Source organism: Protopterus annectens, chromosome 13.part0, assembly GCF_019279795.1.
Source record: "Protopterus annectens isolate FY-2018-M chromosome 13.part0, PAN1.0, whole genome shotgun sequence".
NCBI classification, from domain to species: Eukaryota; Metazoa; Chordata; order Ceratodontiformes; family Protopteridae; genus Protopterus; species Protopterus annectens.
In genome coordinates, this window is record NC_056747.1 from 713,308,837 (window position 1) to 713,325,796 (window position 16,960).

A 16,960-nucleotide genomic window follows, 5' to 3' on the forward strand; every position below is an offset into this window, starting at 1 on the left:
CAGCAAGAACTAGCTTCACCATTGAGCACCCTATTCAACCACAGCCTAAGTACAGGCTTCATTCCAGCAGAGTGGAAAACTGCCATTGTCATCCCCTTGCACAAAGGTTGTGCCAATACAGACCCTGGAAACTATCATCCCATTAGCTTGACAAGTCTGATCTGTAAAATCATGTAATGTATTATTAGGGATCTCATAAACAAGCACAAAGATAATCTCCAAGCATTTGACCCCACCAAGTTCAGATTCGTCAAGGGCAGATCTTGCCTGTTGAACCTGGTTGACTTCTTTGAAATGGTCACCAAGGCCATGGATGAGGGAAAGTCAGTACATACAGTTTACCTTGACTTGGCCAAGGCCTTTGACACAATCCTCCACTCGGGAACATCAAAAAGCTAACACAACTTGGTGTAAATCCCTACCTCGTCAGGTGGGCGGCCAACTGGCTCACCGACAGGACCCTCAAGGTCAAAATAGTCGCCTCCACCTCCGATAGCAGACCTTTTAGTAGTGGAGTTCTCCAGGGATCTATCCTAGGACATCTACTGTTTGGCATCTACTTCTCAGAGATCCAAGCAAGCACAAAAGGCCTATGGCTGACCAAGTTTTTGGACTAATGTAAGTTCGGTGCTGTCATTAACTCCCCAAATGATGTTAACATACACTGCAAGAGGGTCTCACAGCAACTAATGACTGGTGCCAAAGCCATGGCCCCAAGCTAAATGCAAAAAAATGTATCATACTATTCAGCAAAAACATGGCCCCTACTGATTACCACATTAACAGCAATCCCCTAAACACACAACCTGTGGTGACAGACCTGGGTACTCTGGTTGACAATCTCACCTTCAACCATCATGTAGCGGCAGTGGTCAGAAAAGCCTTTTACCTTGTTTACCTCATACGTAAAGGTATTGCATCGAGAAAAAAGGAGGTTATTACCTCTCTATACTCATCCCTCATTAGACCAATAATTGAGTATAACGTCCTGTTAGGCAAGTACCTCTCCAAATATCTGCACCAACTGAAAAGGCCACAGACACACACACCTCACATAGAGAATCCATGGCCTCCAGCACCTGTCCTACGTGGACAGGCCCAAATCAGTTTCACTCTACTTGGTATCATACAGATTGCTCTGAGGTAATCTGTGTCTCACCTACAAGGTAATCTCGGACCCTGCCCTACTAGAGATGCTCCATATCCATAAGTCTAAAACCTCACGCATTACCCGCTTAAAAGGCCTGAATCTAATATGCGACATCAACAAAATCTGCTAGAGAGACAGGTTTGTCTCCCAGAGGCTGCCCCGTCTCTGGAACAGACTTCTCATACACGTGAAACAGAGTACCTCGCTGACCCTCTTCAAGCGCAACCTTGATGAGTGGATGGGAAACCACAAATTTGTCCCAGTGGATCCACCTGTGTCCCTCAATGACAGGGCGACAGGTAATGACTGAGTTTTTTTGGGGGGGGATAAACTCTTGGCTAGGCATGTAAGGGCCCCAAGGCCATTAGCCTAGTAACCTCCTACGATTTTATGATAAAGGTGAAGTAAACACACTCTTAATGGTTGTGATCAATTTTAAAAATAAAAAGTCTAAATGCAAGTAGCATTCATCACCAGATAATACCATCAGCCCACCAACCTTCAACTACATTCTTAACTAGAATATAATTAAACTTACTAGGATTCAGAAAATAAGCCTGCAGCATAATAATTGCCTAACACAATACTAAGAATACAATCCGGTAGATAAAAAGGCAAGCAAAAAGAAAACACCTTAATCACTATCAAAATACTCCATGAACACTGTCAACGAGAAATGAAATGTGATATGTCTAAACTGAATGATGCAAGCTCTACAGGCGACGATGTGAAAAAAGAAGTTATGTCTTACCATAACGTTCCATCTGTATTGTTGATCCTCATTCCGTCATTACGTATAAGTATCGGTTCCGACCTCAGAACTGAGCCGCCCATTTTCCAAGCTCGCGTCAGGTTCAAACTCGAGCTAAACTCGTACCCACAATCCTCCTCTCCCTGCTAACCCAGATTGAGTTTGCAAGTCAAAGAAGGTAGAGGCTACCTCTGGTCAAATAACCTAAGAGACCCGGATGGTGAGATCCACTAGAAACCACAGGAGGGAGAAGGAGGGAGGACTGTAATGACTGAACGAGGATCAACAATACAGATGGAACGTTATGGTAAGACATAACTTCTTTACCTGATATTGTTAATCCTCATTCATTCCTTACGTATGGGACAGAGTCCCCAGCTACCTCTATTCCTGGGTGGCTCTCATGGAAGGACATTCCTGAGCACCACAGAACCGAAAGATGCTCTTCCCCTGGAGGCCAAATCCAATCTGTAATGATTGATGAAGGTATGAGGCGTAGCCCAAGTTGCAGCTGCACAGATGTCATGTAAAGAAGCTCTGGCATGGAAGGCAGCAGAAGTTGCCACCGACCTTGTTGAATGAGCTTTCATGTTAGTAGGCAACGAGATATTAAGCTGTGTGCAAATAAAGGTCACACAGTCCTTCAACCATCTAGCTAATGTGACCTTAGCAACAGCAGATCCTAATCTAGATCCAGAAAAGGCCAAAAATAACTGGTCAGATTTATGAAAGGACCTAGTCCTGTTTAAGTAAAAATGGATTTGCCTGTGGATATCTAGGGTATGTAGGCAATACTCTCCTCTGTTTGAATGATTGGGAAAGAAAACTGGCAATTCAATGGTTTGATTAATGGACATTTCAGAAATCACTTTTGGCAGAAATGATGGATTAGTTCTCAGAGACACTCTATCTCTATGAAAAATCAAGTATGGACTCTTGATACATAAAGCCTGAAGCTCAGAAATATGTCTGGCAGAAGTATTGGCAACCAAAAACAAGGTTTGCCATGACAAATGCTTGAGGTCGCAAGAAGAGGCTGGTTCAAAAGGTGGCATTGTCAGAGCTTGCAGAATTAATGATAAATCCCATGGTTGAATAGGTTCTCTAAAAGGTGGCTTCAGATGATTCACACCTTTTATGAAGGTCTTACACAATTTGTGGGATGTAAGGGAGGAATCTTGGACACCCTCATGAAAATTAGAAATTGCAGCCAAATGAACTCTAATGGTAGAGGCCGATAGACCCGATTGGAAAAGGTCGGCCAGATAGTCTAGTATTATCAACACTGGTGCTGAGAAGGGATCTACTTGTTTATCTTTCAGCCAACAGGTAAATCTTTTCCACTTGCTCAGATAAGTAATTCTAGTGAAAGACTTATGAGATGCAATGAGAATGTCACGTACTGGTAAAGAAAGATCATTCTGCCTGGCAATCAAGGGAATTGGAGTAGCCATGCTGTGAGCTTCAGGCTGTTCAAGTTGAGATGAATCAGGTTCTGTGGATGTGAGATCAACTCCGGGGTTGGATGAAGAATACATGGTCGATCTAGTAGGTGAAGCCAAAGGAAGGGGAACCAAATCTGTAGAGGCCAATATGGTGCTATGAGGATCACCTTGCTCTTCAACCAATGGGCTTTCTTCAGAAACTGGGGAATGAGGGGAAAGGGTGGGAATGCGTAAAGAAGACCCAAGGGCCAATCGTGGACTAGAGCGTCCCTGGGTGACTGTCCTGGAGGGGGAATCAGGGCAAAGTAGTTGCTGCATTTGTAGTTGGTCAGGGATGCAAAGAGGTTGCAGCAATGACGGCCCCAGCGGTGGAAGATCTCCGCCGCTATCAAGGGATTCAGGGACCACTCGTGAGGTTGAAGAATGCACCTGCTGAGTCTGTCTGCTCTCGTGAGGTTGAAGAATGCACCTGCTGAGTCTGTCTGCTATCATGTTGGAACTCCCGGGAATGTGCGTTGCTAGAAGAAAACGGTTGGTAGCCATCGCCCATTGCCATATCCTCATGGCCTCTCGACAAAGGGGGTAAGATTTGGTTCCACCTTGCTTGTTGATGTACAAGACCACCGCCATGTTGTCTGATTGAATCGCAATTGTCCCAGATGGCAGCAGGGGATGGAATGCTTGCAACGCCAGAAGCACCACCCTCAGCTCTAGAACATTTATATGCAGATGGGCCTCCACTTCAGACCAAGTGCCTTGGACTGTCTGTCAATGACATAGCCCCCCCCCCCATTAGTGAGGCGTCCATGGTCACTGTGGCCTTGGGGTGCTGGGGGGAAAAAAGGGAGAGACAATTGTGACAGATTGTGGGTCATCCACCAATTTAAATCCTGTTTGCACCTGTGGGTTACTTGAATCATGGCTGAAAGAGGATGCTGAAAGGGATACTATTGGGTGAGCAGTAGCCATTGTAGAAGCCTCATGTGAAACTTGGCCAGCGGGACAATGGTGATGGAGGCTGCCATGGAACCCAACAGCTGTAGAACAGAGTGAGCCGTGGATTTCTCCCTTGAAAAGATAGGAATCAGTTGTTGCTTTATCCTTAAAATTCTGTGCTCTGGAATGGCAGCTCTGCAGTTCTTTGTGTGCAAGATAACCCCTATGAATTCTGTCGACTGAGATGGGGTGAGATTTGATTTTTGTCAGTTTATGGTTATGCCTAGCCTTTGTGCAGTGAGGAGAGAGTATGCCAGGGCTTCTTCCAATACATAAAAGCAAAATAAAACCAATAAGAAATTAAAGCCACACAGTGAACCGCATGAACTGATTTACTGAATAAATTAAATGATATAAAACAATAGTACTAAGCGCTTTCACCCATTAACATTAGGGCATCATCAGAGTACTAAAAAATAGTAACAAGGCCATCCTTTACATATGTACATACTTAATAAGCTAATTACATTGTTAAAAAATGATTGAATTCATTGATTAATGAATTTCTATTAAAGTAACTTGGCACAGAAAAAAAACAACCAATAACCTCAACTGCTGTAAAAATATGCTAATATTATGCCTGAATAAGTAAATAAAAAGATGAAAAAGACTAATCATGTGTCTAAACACATATCTAAAATCTAAAAACCACAGGCACCGAAAGCACTGGGGCTGACTGAGTGAGCTCCGGAGCCAAAACTTTAGCCTTTTTAGGTTTTGGTTGGCGGGAGTCCCCAGCCGGGGATGAAGGCAAAGATTTAGCCTTGGTAGGAACATCCAAGATTTTCTTATGGACTCTAGGAGGGGTTGAGGCCTTCGACCGAGAAATAGCCTCTGAAAAGGGAGATTTAAGAAGTCCCTTCAGTAATGGCTTGTTTTTCCTTTCCAACAAGGCTCTATTTGAAAAGTTCAAACAGTACAGGGCGGGTCAACAGACAAGTGGGACACCCCAAACAATAAACGCACAAAGAGTGGGCATCAGAAGTAGGTAGTTTGTGTCCACAATCAGAACACCGTTTAAACCCCAGACTACCTTTCTTATCTGCCATAATAGCTAAATTAGAAAGCAGAAAAGGGTACCAGCAATGGTATAAAAGAATACCTGAAGGTATGAGAAAAAGGGAAGGATTACCAATGATGGTAAGGGGAAAATACCTCGCAGTAAAAAGGTAGAGAAAAGAGAAGAAAAGCCTGAAGAAAGTATGATTACTAAATGAGATAGGGGTAAGAGACATTGAAATAGAAACTTTTCTGACGGAAAAGTAATATACATGGCTATTAAACAACAAATAACTGTACTTAGCTCAAGAGAAGCAGCTTGTTACGACCGAATGGCAATGCGGCAAACAAAATCTAAGGTAACAGGGAGAGGAGGATTGTGGGTAAGAGTTTAGCTCGAGAGTTTGAAGCTGTCAGAACCGATACCCATACGTAAGGAATGAACGAGGATTAACAATATCAGATCAGATATTGCTTGGAGAATCTCACTTCAGTGAATCACACATCAGTCCATATCTCTCAACCATACTGAATTACTCGTTTTTTACCAAGTTTTGGGGTCCAAATAATGGGGTGCCATGATTCCCGAGTGGCACCCCTTTATTTCCGAATTTTTTTCCCAGCTTTTTTTTTTTATTTTTTTCTTTCATTTTTTGAGCTGATGTCATCACATCCGCAATGATGTCAGCCTGTCCGAATTGAGCTCAAGGGCACGCATTTCCAGCTCACTGTTTGAATGGATCTGCAAGCGTGAGTGGGAAGGAAATGACAAGCTAGCTTTTAAGGTACTTATTTTCTTCTTTGCAAAGCTTAAAGTATTATTTTTGCTTGCTTGGGTATTTTCATTATGCTCCTGAATGGCGTGATTAGCTTAAGGTATTATTTTTCTTGGGTATTTTCACTCATTAACAGCGTGACGGAGTTATTTCTGCTTGGAGCTTTGCTATGCTCCTACTGCTATGCTCGTATTTCTGCTGCTTAGGAGATGTTATGCTTGTATTTTGTTGCAGAGCTTAAGGTACATGTTTGGGTATCTGAACACTGGTGTGTATGTGAACGACATTATTCTGCTGCTTACGTGTCTGCTTGGGTATATGTTCTTGCAGAGCTGAACAACTGCTGCTTGGGTATATTTTCTTACAGAGCTGAACAATGTGTGTTTGTGTGTGTGTGTCTCCGTGTGTGTCTGTGTGTGTGTGTGTGTGTGTGTGTGTGTGTGTGTGTGTGTGTGTGTGTGTGTGTGTGTGTGTGTGTGTGTGTGTGTGTGTGTGTGTAAATGCCCCAGGTGAATAACACCTGGTGGCTAGAGGTACTCAGGCTCAAACCCTGTACCTTGGGTACAGGTAAAAACAGCCTAAAGTCCCTAGCCACCACCACTTCTGAATTTATGCCTCATATTTTTGTTCTGTTCCTCATTAAATCTGTGGTTTTCAGGATTTTTGTGGCAAATCACTGAAGGATTTAATTCACTAAATAATGACAGGCATTTGAATTTCAGACTTCATATTCTTCAGAAAATAAATGGTAACACAAAACGTTTTAATTTTCTAAGTACACAAGATCAGTATTTGAAATCTGTCCTTATTTTGGAGCTGTATTCCCCCCATTATTGGCTTTGTCCAGGTTTTTTGTCCCAAGACATTGAGAGCTATTGTGAGAAGTGAGAACTGAATTTAGTATTCCCCCATTATTGGCTTTGTCCCAGTTTTTTGTTCTAAGAGGTTGACAGCTATGGTGAGAAGTGAGAACAGAATTCAGTAAATGATAGCCATTTAAGTTTCAGTCTTCCTATCTTTCAGGAAACTGTTGATTTGGCATTGCTCTCACTGTAGTGCACACGGTCCTGGTTTCAAGACATGGCAGTGAAATGCATGGTGGTAACAACATTTTATTCTAGCAACTTTCCAAAATTATACAAGCAATGTTTAAAATGTGTCCCTGATTTTTGATCTTTTGCCCCCCCCCCCAAAATCCTGAAATTGAAAATAAGTGTGAGAAGCTGCGCAAGATGCCTATGGCTTACACTACTGTCATTGTGTGTGTATATATATATATATATATATATATATATATATATATATATATATATATATATATATATATACATGCACATATATATATATATATATATATATATATGTGTGTGTGTGTGTGTATGTGTGTAAGTAGACTTTTAGAATGGAAATGTTCTGAATTGGGCAGTTTTGTCATTTTTGGTTCTTGCACTTTGTTTCATTGCCTACTGGAAAAATGTTCACATAAATTTAAAATGCGCTCTAACTTAAGTCTAACAAGTGTGCTCTATTATTATACAAGTAATATAATTTAATAAAGTCAGGAAGGTGTATCAAAGAATGCATGTATGTTTCTTGCTTTGTGTGCAAGGGGCCTACGATTTAAAGAAAGCCCAAAGGTAAACTTTATTCACCACTGGCCAGATGCATTTTATTTGCATGTGGTGTGGGTTTCAATGCTGTCTCAATGAATGAGAGTTTCAAGAGCACAGAAGTTTTAATGCCAAGTCTATTTTCATTGCGAGACAGTAATGCTTTGTTTAGCAGATATCTATTAGTGTTTGTGCATTGTGCCATAAAATGTAAAAATAAAATCCAAATAATCACTGTAGAAGTAAAGCAGTATGCATGCACACATTAGTGTTTATGGTAAATTGGGCAAAATAGCCAAGTAATGGGACATTGGAATGGCTGCAGGGGGGACTCTGGTGCCATATTTTGGTTGTCTGTCTTCAGTTTGTGTTTGAAAGTTGGTATCCCACAATTCCACTGGAGTGGGCGGGGTTACTTGTGTATGCAAATTTTACGTTAATCATCATACAGATTTGTACCTATTTTTCATGGGCCTTGTCCAGATTTTTGATGTTTCCAGGTTGAGAGGTAAGCATCAGTCATCTTGTTCCTTTATTGTATATAGCAAATTCAGATAAATTAAAGACTTAGATTTTTTCACCTGGCAAAGAAATGTGATAGGAAAAAATGCATGCAGCTGCTTCTCAGGGAATCTCACATTTCAATGCCTGCTGAGTGCTTTGATAATGATCAAGACGATCTGTGCTGCTCCTACTCAAGTGGTGTCCTGCTCTTATGTTTGTCTTTTCAGCTTTTCCCAGTTAGGGGTCGCCACAGCGGATCTCTGGTCTGCTAATGAGTGGCAGTAGATTTTTATGGTGCCAAGTTGCCAGCCTGACGCCCAACCTTCAGCGAAGGCACGCCCATTCATGCATGTCTTTTCGAATGCCACTCGAACGCTGGGAGGACATGCAGACTCCACACAGAAGGCACTCCAGCAGAGAATCGGACAGGAGAACCTCTTGCTATGAGGCAACAATGCTACCACTGCACCACCGTGGCTGCTGCTCTTATATTTGCCTTTATTGGGCCAGAGACAACTTCTCATGTTCTGAATTCTAGTCAGCACTTCATTTACTTTGAAACCTGATACAGAAGTACTGCAAATCTTCTAGCTCAGAATGCAGGCAAAATCTAGTACCATCTTCTGCTAATATTACCTGTTAATAAATGGTACATTGATTTTGACTGAATTTTTTATTCTTAAAAACAGATCACCAATAAACATTTGTTTACTTTAAGATAGTCTCCCTCCAATAATCAAAAGCTAAAGCAAAAAGAATCTGGGGCATTATTTTTGTCAAATCTGATTTCAGTCAGCTTCATCAGGCATACAACAGAAACTTCTGCATTTGATTCAACTATTCAACAGAAAACCAAATAAACAAAGTAGTAACCTAGTATTTACTAGCACTGCAACAACCAAACTGGATAAATAAAAGAAATGGGACAAAATTTCCAAAACATGGGCAAATATTTAAATAAGTACAACCATCTTACCCTGAGGAATAAGCCTCTGTGTGCCTCGTGTGAATATATGCCCCTGGCTGCACTCCACCTGCACACCACGCTGTTGAGCAAAGGAAGCCCAGTAATGCACCTGGAAAAAAATGCCAATTATTTAGTGTAAGGAACACTTTAAGGAGGAGTCAAAGGAAAACTACAAGGACATTGTAGGTGCTGATTCTCACAAGTCCTTTCAACAAACAGAAGGACAGGAATCCTGCACAGGTAAATAAAAGTCAGAGATCTATATCCAATCCATCCATCCTCATCTTGACTAGGAAACTACACGTACTGAATTTGCAACAGTTCTGCTGTCATAAATCAAAAGTAAACTGCATACAATGCAGGATTATTTGCACTGCTTAAGGTTATTTCTATGTAACTATTTCAAGGAAAGCCACTCTGTCTTGGATAAGCCCAAAAATGTACACATTATAAAACATCTACCTAGAAAATACTGATTAAAATTTTCCTCCATCTGTAAGATCTTTTCATTTACCAGCATCTGCATTTAAGATTCACAAAGCAACAAGTGTCAATTTTATTAGTTACCATTAATTACTAGCCCTTTAAAACAAGCTAAAACTCTTCTGCTGGGGCATCCAGAACTTGTTTTTAAATAGTACATATTACAACAGTTAAACTTCAAAAACACAGATGTTCCTAAAATGAGTAGTGCAGATCAGTATTAAGTCAAATCTGGAAATTCTCACCTAACAAATTCCAAGCAAGGCTTCTGATGTTTGTGAATAAGCATCTAAGTCTAAATTTAAAAAGAAATGAAAAAAAATCATCAAAAACTAAAGACCACTTCTTATAGATGCCTGCTGTTCTCTTTGTGTACTTACCAATGCATGACCCATATGACAGGGAAAATAACAAAGTGATATACCTACCATCTCTTGCACAGAAAGTTACGGTTGCATAAGTTGCACTTACTGTAACAGCAGATGTTCAAAGTCCTCACCTCTACAGTAGCCTTTTGGCTATATGGGTTTTTCCTGCCCAGGAAACAAATGGACAGTGTCACAAAGCTCTGGCTCCCTCCTACACCTTCACTCTGATGACTGGACAGCCCAGAGGAGAGAGCTCAGCAATCAGAGTAAGGAAGTCTTCAGGACTTTCTTACCAATACAGAGAAAAGGGCATCCTCATCCTGAACCTCAAAAAGATATAACAGTACCAAATAACTTTATATCCCAAAATCTATATACAGAAGTAAAGGGGATGGTGGGTGGACAAGGCTGGATTAAGCTCAAGACAACCCAGGCAGCTGCCTGGGGACTGGCACTGGCTGGGGGCCTCCATGAAGTTTAAAAAATATGTCCCATTTCTCCCCAATTACCTCATTCAGAGGCAATTCTTGTAGTTTCTGAGGAGCAAATGCAAAGCTTCAGTAAGTCTTCTGCCATTGGCTCTACCTTCAAGCCAATGAAATTGGTGCTAGAGCAAAACATGTCACTTTCTGAACAGCGGGGCAGGTAGATAAATTATTGCATTTCATTTTTTTCTTGAGCAATGGATAACGGGGAATGATTCTTAAAGCTTTGCAATGCTTGCTATGAACAGGCCAGCACAGAAAAGTCAGCAGCCAGTACACGAGACAGGGCAACTATAGCTTTTGAAATGTGAAAAGTAAAAATAAAACTGTTGAACTCACGGTAAATCAAGTGGTAACAGAAGCAAACAAAATATAAACAAAAAACATATGAACCACACTGAAATCGTAAGTTAATGCAAATTTATTCTAGAAACTCATCTAATTCAGTCGTTTTTGCTTATACAGGTTTTGAAATGCCATCCAGTAGCAACTTTGGAAATGAAAGCTAGAACACAAGTCATAAACACCAGCAAGTCAGAGTAGCAACAGCAGCTTTTGACATGTCAGCAAGTCATGGTAGTAACATGTGATGGCTCTTCCTTTTCTTTGAAAGATGGAGTGCTGTTACCAGTTATAAAAAGGATGCCACAAGATGAACAATCAAGTGTTGCCACCAATTATAAACAGGACGCTGCCAAATGAACCATAAAAATACAAGACCTTCAATTAAACTTCCTAGACACTGAAACAAGTGTGTGTGTGTCAGAAGACTGTGCTGTGCTTTCCTAAAGGATTCCTGTAAAGTCTCCAATAAGTAGAGTTTCAGGCTTTTAAATACTTAATATTCCGAAAATAGACTTTCTTGCTTCATGTTTCATGATTCATAATACATAATATTCAGAAAAAAAACACTTCACCACAAAAAAAAGATTAAGTAACTTATTTGGTGTCAAACAGTAAGCAAATCCAATGAAATGGTTCATAGGTAGGTAATAGGCTATCTGCCCGAAGGCATTTATAAGCCTTGCCAGAATGTGTTGGCTTTTTGCCGCCCCCTTAGATTAGTTCCCTGTGCCTCTGTCCAGCACAGCCATTGAAGTGATCCCTGGGGTAAACTTTCCGTTCCCCATCCACTCGTCAAAGTTTCTCTTGAAGAGGGTTAGCGAGGAGCTCTGCCTAATGTAGACTGGAATCTTGTTCCAGAGCATGGGAAGTCTCTGGGACAGGAATCTATCCCTCCAGCACATCCTATTTATTGTTGTGGTGAGGTTTACATCCCTGGAGCATGTGGCTCGAGGGGGATATGGTTTTCTTTAAGTGGAGCATGTCCATCAATTCTGGGTTGGACATGGCTTTGTATGTCAGGCAGAGATCACCTCTGAGTAGGCGGTATGCAACCGAGTACAGCTGGAGTTTCTTCAGTCGAGCTGCATAGGGCATCTGCTTGAGGCCAGTGATCCTCTTGGTGAGGAACTTCTATGGTTTTTCCAGTTGTTGCAGGTGTCTTGTAAGGTACATCCCAAATGGGGCACTGTACTCTATGATGGGTCTGATGAGTGATATGTAGAGGGGCCCAATGACCTCTTTCGATCTGGATGCAAACCCTTTTGTGATTAGGTGGGCCACATAGAAGGATTTTCTAACCACTTTGGCAATGTGATTATCAAAGGAGAGGTTACTATCTACTTGGGTCCCCAGATCCCTTATTACGTCTTCCGTATTTAGGGGGCTACCACCTATGTGGTAGTTTGTGGGTACTTTGTTTTTTCCAAAGGGGATGACTATGCACTTTTTGGCATTTAGCTTGAGATCATGGTTTTGACACCAGTATCTGTCTCAGTGAGACCCTTTTGGAGGATGTGTGTGTCAGCAGGAGAGTCAATTATAGCCCCTAGTTTGCAGTTGTCTGAGAACTTGGTGAGCCATAGTCCTCCTGTGCTTGCCTGTACCTCTGAGAAGTATATGCTGAACAGGAGGGGTCCTAGGACTGAGCCCTGGGGAACGCCTCTTGTAACAGGTTTAGAGTCAGACCTAGCTCCTGCAACTCTTACCATGTGGGTTCTGTCCATGAGCCAGTTAGCAACCCATCTCGTGACGTAGGGGTTTATGTTCAGGCTGGTGAGCTTGTCTATAATACCTGAGTGGGGAATAGTGTCAAAGGCCTTTGCGAGGTCTAGGTAGGCTGTGTGGACCACCTTTCCCTCATCTATAGCCTTGGTAACTGTCTCAAAGAAGTCCACCAGGTTTAGGAAGCATGATCTGCCCTTAACAAAGCCGAACTGGGTTGGGTCCAGTGTCTGGAGGTTTCCAATGTCTCTGTTAATGAGATCCATGATGATGCGCTCCATAGCTTTGCAGACCAAGCTAGTCAGGCTTATAGGGCGATAGTTCCCGGGGTCCGTTGGGGCTCCACCTTTGTGGAGAGGAATAACCGTTGCTGTGCGTCACTCTGTGGGCACGTAGCTTGTGGAGAGGCCGAGTTTAAACAGTGTGTTTAGGTGAGGGGTTAGTTCATCTTTGAGCTCGTGTAGGACGCAGCCTGGGACACCATCCGGTCCCATTGATGCTGTGTTTTTGGCTTTGGAAAGGGCTGTTTTAACCTGAGTGTCTGTGATTTCAGGGGCACTACATTCTTCTGGTATAGTTATGGGCCCTTTTGAGGGTGAGAGGGGGGGTGACGTTTGCACTAAACCTGTCTGCCAGGATGTTGGCTATATCAGTCGGTTCAGTGTATTTTGTGCCATTCTGCACTAACTCTGAGCAGATCTGAGAATTGCCACTTAGATTCTTGACATAGCTAAAGAATGCCTTGTTGTTATCTTTGGAGTTCATGGCAATTTTTCTTTCGAAGCAAATTATCACAATGTAATTTCTTGTTGATACTGATCAGGGATGTCTTCCCTTCTTGGGATTTTACTCTTTTCTGTACTAGTTTCCTCCTTCTATTGCATAGCTTGTTTATGGCAGGGGTCCACCAGACTTGGTTTCCTTTTCTTGGAGGAGTGAGTCTTGGTTTTGTTTGGGATAGCACAATACATGCATTCTTGTAGGTGCCCATAGAGTGCATTAGTAAAGGATTTTGCAGCTTGGACAGCGTTATCCTTTAGCATAGGGGCTTTGAAACTTCCCACATCGGTCTTAAGTAATGAGAAGTTTGCTTTTGAAAAGTTTTTCACGGTGGTTTTTTTTGACCGGGGGTGGTGGCGGAATGTGGATATCCAGCATGATTAGTTAATGGTCAGATCTAACCAGCGAGGGGTTGACCTCTGGTGTGGAACATCGGTCCCCCATGTTGGTGATGACCAGGTCCAATATGTTGTCACTCTGGTGAGGGTGTTAACCAGTTGATCCAGGCCATTTGAGTTTACAAATTCTAGGAGATGTTGGGCCAGGGAGTTCGTACTTAAGTAGTTCTCCCAGTTAATGTTTGGACAATTGAAATCACCCAATATCAGGGTGTTTGGTAGGACCTTTATGTTTCCCAGTGTTTCCAGGAATGCGGAGTGGGGGTCCTGGGACATGGTGAGTGATCTGTAGCAAGCTATAATTTGAATAGCAGTTTTGCCCATTGTTAGTTGCACGTGGATGATCTCTGAAGCTTCGTGCTGTGCCACTAACCTGGAGGTGTGGGTATCCTTGATGAATATGGATACTCCCCCGCCTTTTGTATTTCGGTCCGGGTCTTGTGGCCAAAATGTATGGTATGAGTTGTAGCCTGGTAGTGCTGGGGTGCTCTCTGGAGCCTTAAACCAGGTTTCTGTTACTACACATATATCGATTTTCTCCATATGGAGGAGTGCCTCGAGTGCATGCACTTTGAGGTTTAGACTTCTGGCATTGAGAAGCATTACCCTCAGTTTTTTGGTACTTGTGCCATTTATGGCAGTGGGTTTGTCTTTTGAGCCTTGCCTAGAAAAGGCACTATGGGGGTGGCAAGAGCCTTGGCCAGTATTGGAAACCCAAGGGTGACAGGTGCAAGCTGTCTCTAGCAAACCAGCGTGGCTTGTCGAGCATGTCATCCCAGGCTGACAGACACTTCCCCTTTGAATGGACACTAGAAGCTTAGCCAGTTGTTGAAATTGATATTTTTTTCTCCATACCATGGTATCATTCCTGGTGAGAGAGGGATGCTACTCAGGGTCAGGGTCATATGTTTTCAGAGAGCTCTTCCATGTCTATTTTCATGTAGTCCAGGGAGGTACGGCTCAGGTCATTCACACCAACATGGACAATGACAGAGTCATATTTGTACTTGTTCTGGAGTGACCTGAGTGCTTGTGTTATGTGGCAGATCCTGGTACCCGACAGGCAACTAACAGTAACCTTCTCCTTGTTCAGCTTGGTGAGTGGGATGTCAGTGTGCCTGACTATAGAGTCACCTATTACTAGTGTGCTGAGTATGTTATTTGCCTTAAGGACTGTGATTGTGTGGCACACTGGTTTTGTGAAGTATGTGTTTCAGGGTTTGTGTTGGGGGGTGAAGGTTGCTTGGATGTCTGCTTTGGAGGTCTCTGTTGCTTTTGCAGATTTTTATTTAGAGCCTCCGAGTATGTTTTTGTGTATTTATGTGTGTTTTTTGCCAGTGCTGGTTTCATAGGTCTATTTAAGACTGGTGGTGTGATGCAAGTAATTCCCTTCTCCTCTTGACTGCCTGGTCCAGTCTTGGGTTGAGAGAGCTTAGCCTCCAGTTTGGCTGTATAATTGCATCTCTCACATGTATTAGTGTTTGGTGGAAGGAGAAGAGGGTGTGTACATGAGGCAGTTGTAACATTGCCTCAAAATGCCCAGATTTGCCAGTTGGACTGGAGAGTACACCTGAAACTGCCCTTTGGACATGCCTGGATAGATACAGTGAACTGTTTTACTGATTGGCTGGTAAGGTCGAATGGAGAGCCTTGTCCTTCTCTACAGTATAGGGGGGTCTAGTGCTAAGGTTTCTTAGTGCTTGCTATGAGTTTTGGGCAAGTGCAGGGATGAGAAGTGAATGATTTGAGTGCTTAAGTTGAAAGTTTGTCTAGTTCCAAGGGAAAAATTGAAGACTAGACTTTGTGGAGCCGGGAATAGTTATACCCTAGCTAACCAGCGCTGCCCATAGTGCAAAACCACGCAAATGTGGGTTTTATAGCAGGGAAATGAAAGAGAGAAAAATTAGCCCAAAATGGCCAATAAACTACTAATTACTGGGCTGAAACCACTCCTCCAGGGACAGATGGGCTGCTCAAAGCTCCCTCTCTCACAGTGAACAGAAAAACGTCCTTCTATCCAAGTAAGGTATAGGCAAACACAGAAACTTGTAACACAGCCCTGAATTTAGCACTAACCTGAAAACTGGACTAAACTAGCTTAGAAAGGGGGAAAACATAAATATATATATATATATATATATATATATATATATATATATATATATATATATATACGGGGTCTAACTTTAAAAGACCCCCGACATTTTCCCGACACGACAGACAGAAAAGAAGACAGACAACAGACAAGGTAAGACAGGGTGATTTGCACACAGTGGAAAGACAAAAAGGGCATTGTGGTCGTGTGTGACTCGTCAGTGCGAGTTTAGGGCGGGGGTAAGTGAGTTAGGTTTAGGGTGGCAGGGTAGGTGTGTGGTGTGGATAGTGGAGCTTGGGGGGCTAGGGGTGGAGGTGGTTATTAGGAGGAGTGGGAGGGTAGGTGAGTGGTGCGTGTGTGCGATGGGCTAGGGGGCTGGGGGTTAAGTTAGGGGTAGGGTTAGGGTTGTGGTGAGGTGTGTGTGTGAGGTTAGTGGGACCTTGGGGTTAGGGTAGGGTGTGGGTTAGGTTAAGTGTGGTTGGAGTGGGTAGGGTGAGTGGGTGATAGAGGGGGGGGTTTGGGTTTGGGCTAGTAGGTAGTGGGTGCTGTATGTGCTGTTGTGTGTGGTTGTGTGTTGTTGGTGTTGTGTTGTTTGGTTGTGTCGTTTTGTGTTTTTGTTGTTTGTTGTGTGTTTTATGTGTGTAGCTAGGTTATCTTGTGTCGGTTTTTAGCATGTCGGTCTTTCAAAGTAGACCCATATACACATATATATATATATATATGAAGTAAAGATAAACTGCTCGAACCAAGGAGCCCTTAAGTTACAAAAAAATATATATCGATGCAATAAAACGTAGGACTCACCACGGAAATGAGAGGCTAACAAGCCAAAATATCCAAAAAAAAGTTTTTATTCACAAAATTAGGTAAGCGCTTTCGCGTATATAGAATACGCTTCATCAGACCATAACATAAAATAAAATAAAACTGCTCAAGGTTATATAGTCAAGTCAAGCATCTAATTACATTATTAGTCAATTAAAGAGACAATCAGTAGATCATTATTCAATAATTGTCACAGCATTTCTTTAGACAGCAATGAAGTTACAAAACTTGTTATAAACAATAAGACAAACCTAAAATGAA

General features: G+C 42.3%; 1 protein-coding gene across 1 annotated transcript in view; it reads right to left on the reverse strand.

Annotated features, from left to right (window-relative positions):
- KIAA0100 (KIAA0100 ortholog) overlaps positions 1-16,960 on the reverse strand; it is a 2,229,983-nt gene that overhangs the window by 757,016 nt on the left and 1,456,007 nt on the right. Inside the window, exon 22 of the mRNA XM_044054400.1 lies at positions 9,208-9,307. Within this exon, the coding sequence (XP_043910335.1) occupies positions 9,208-9,307 (100 nt within the window). The remainder of the gene's footprint in view (positions 1-9,207; positions 9,308-16,960) is intronic.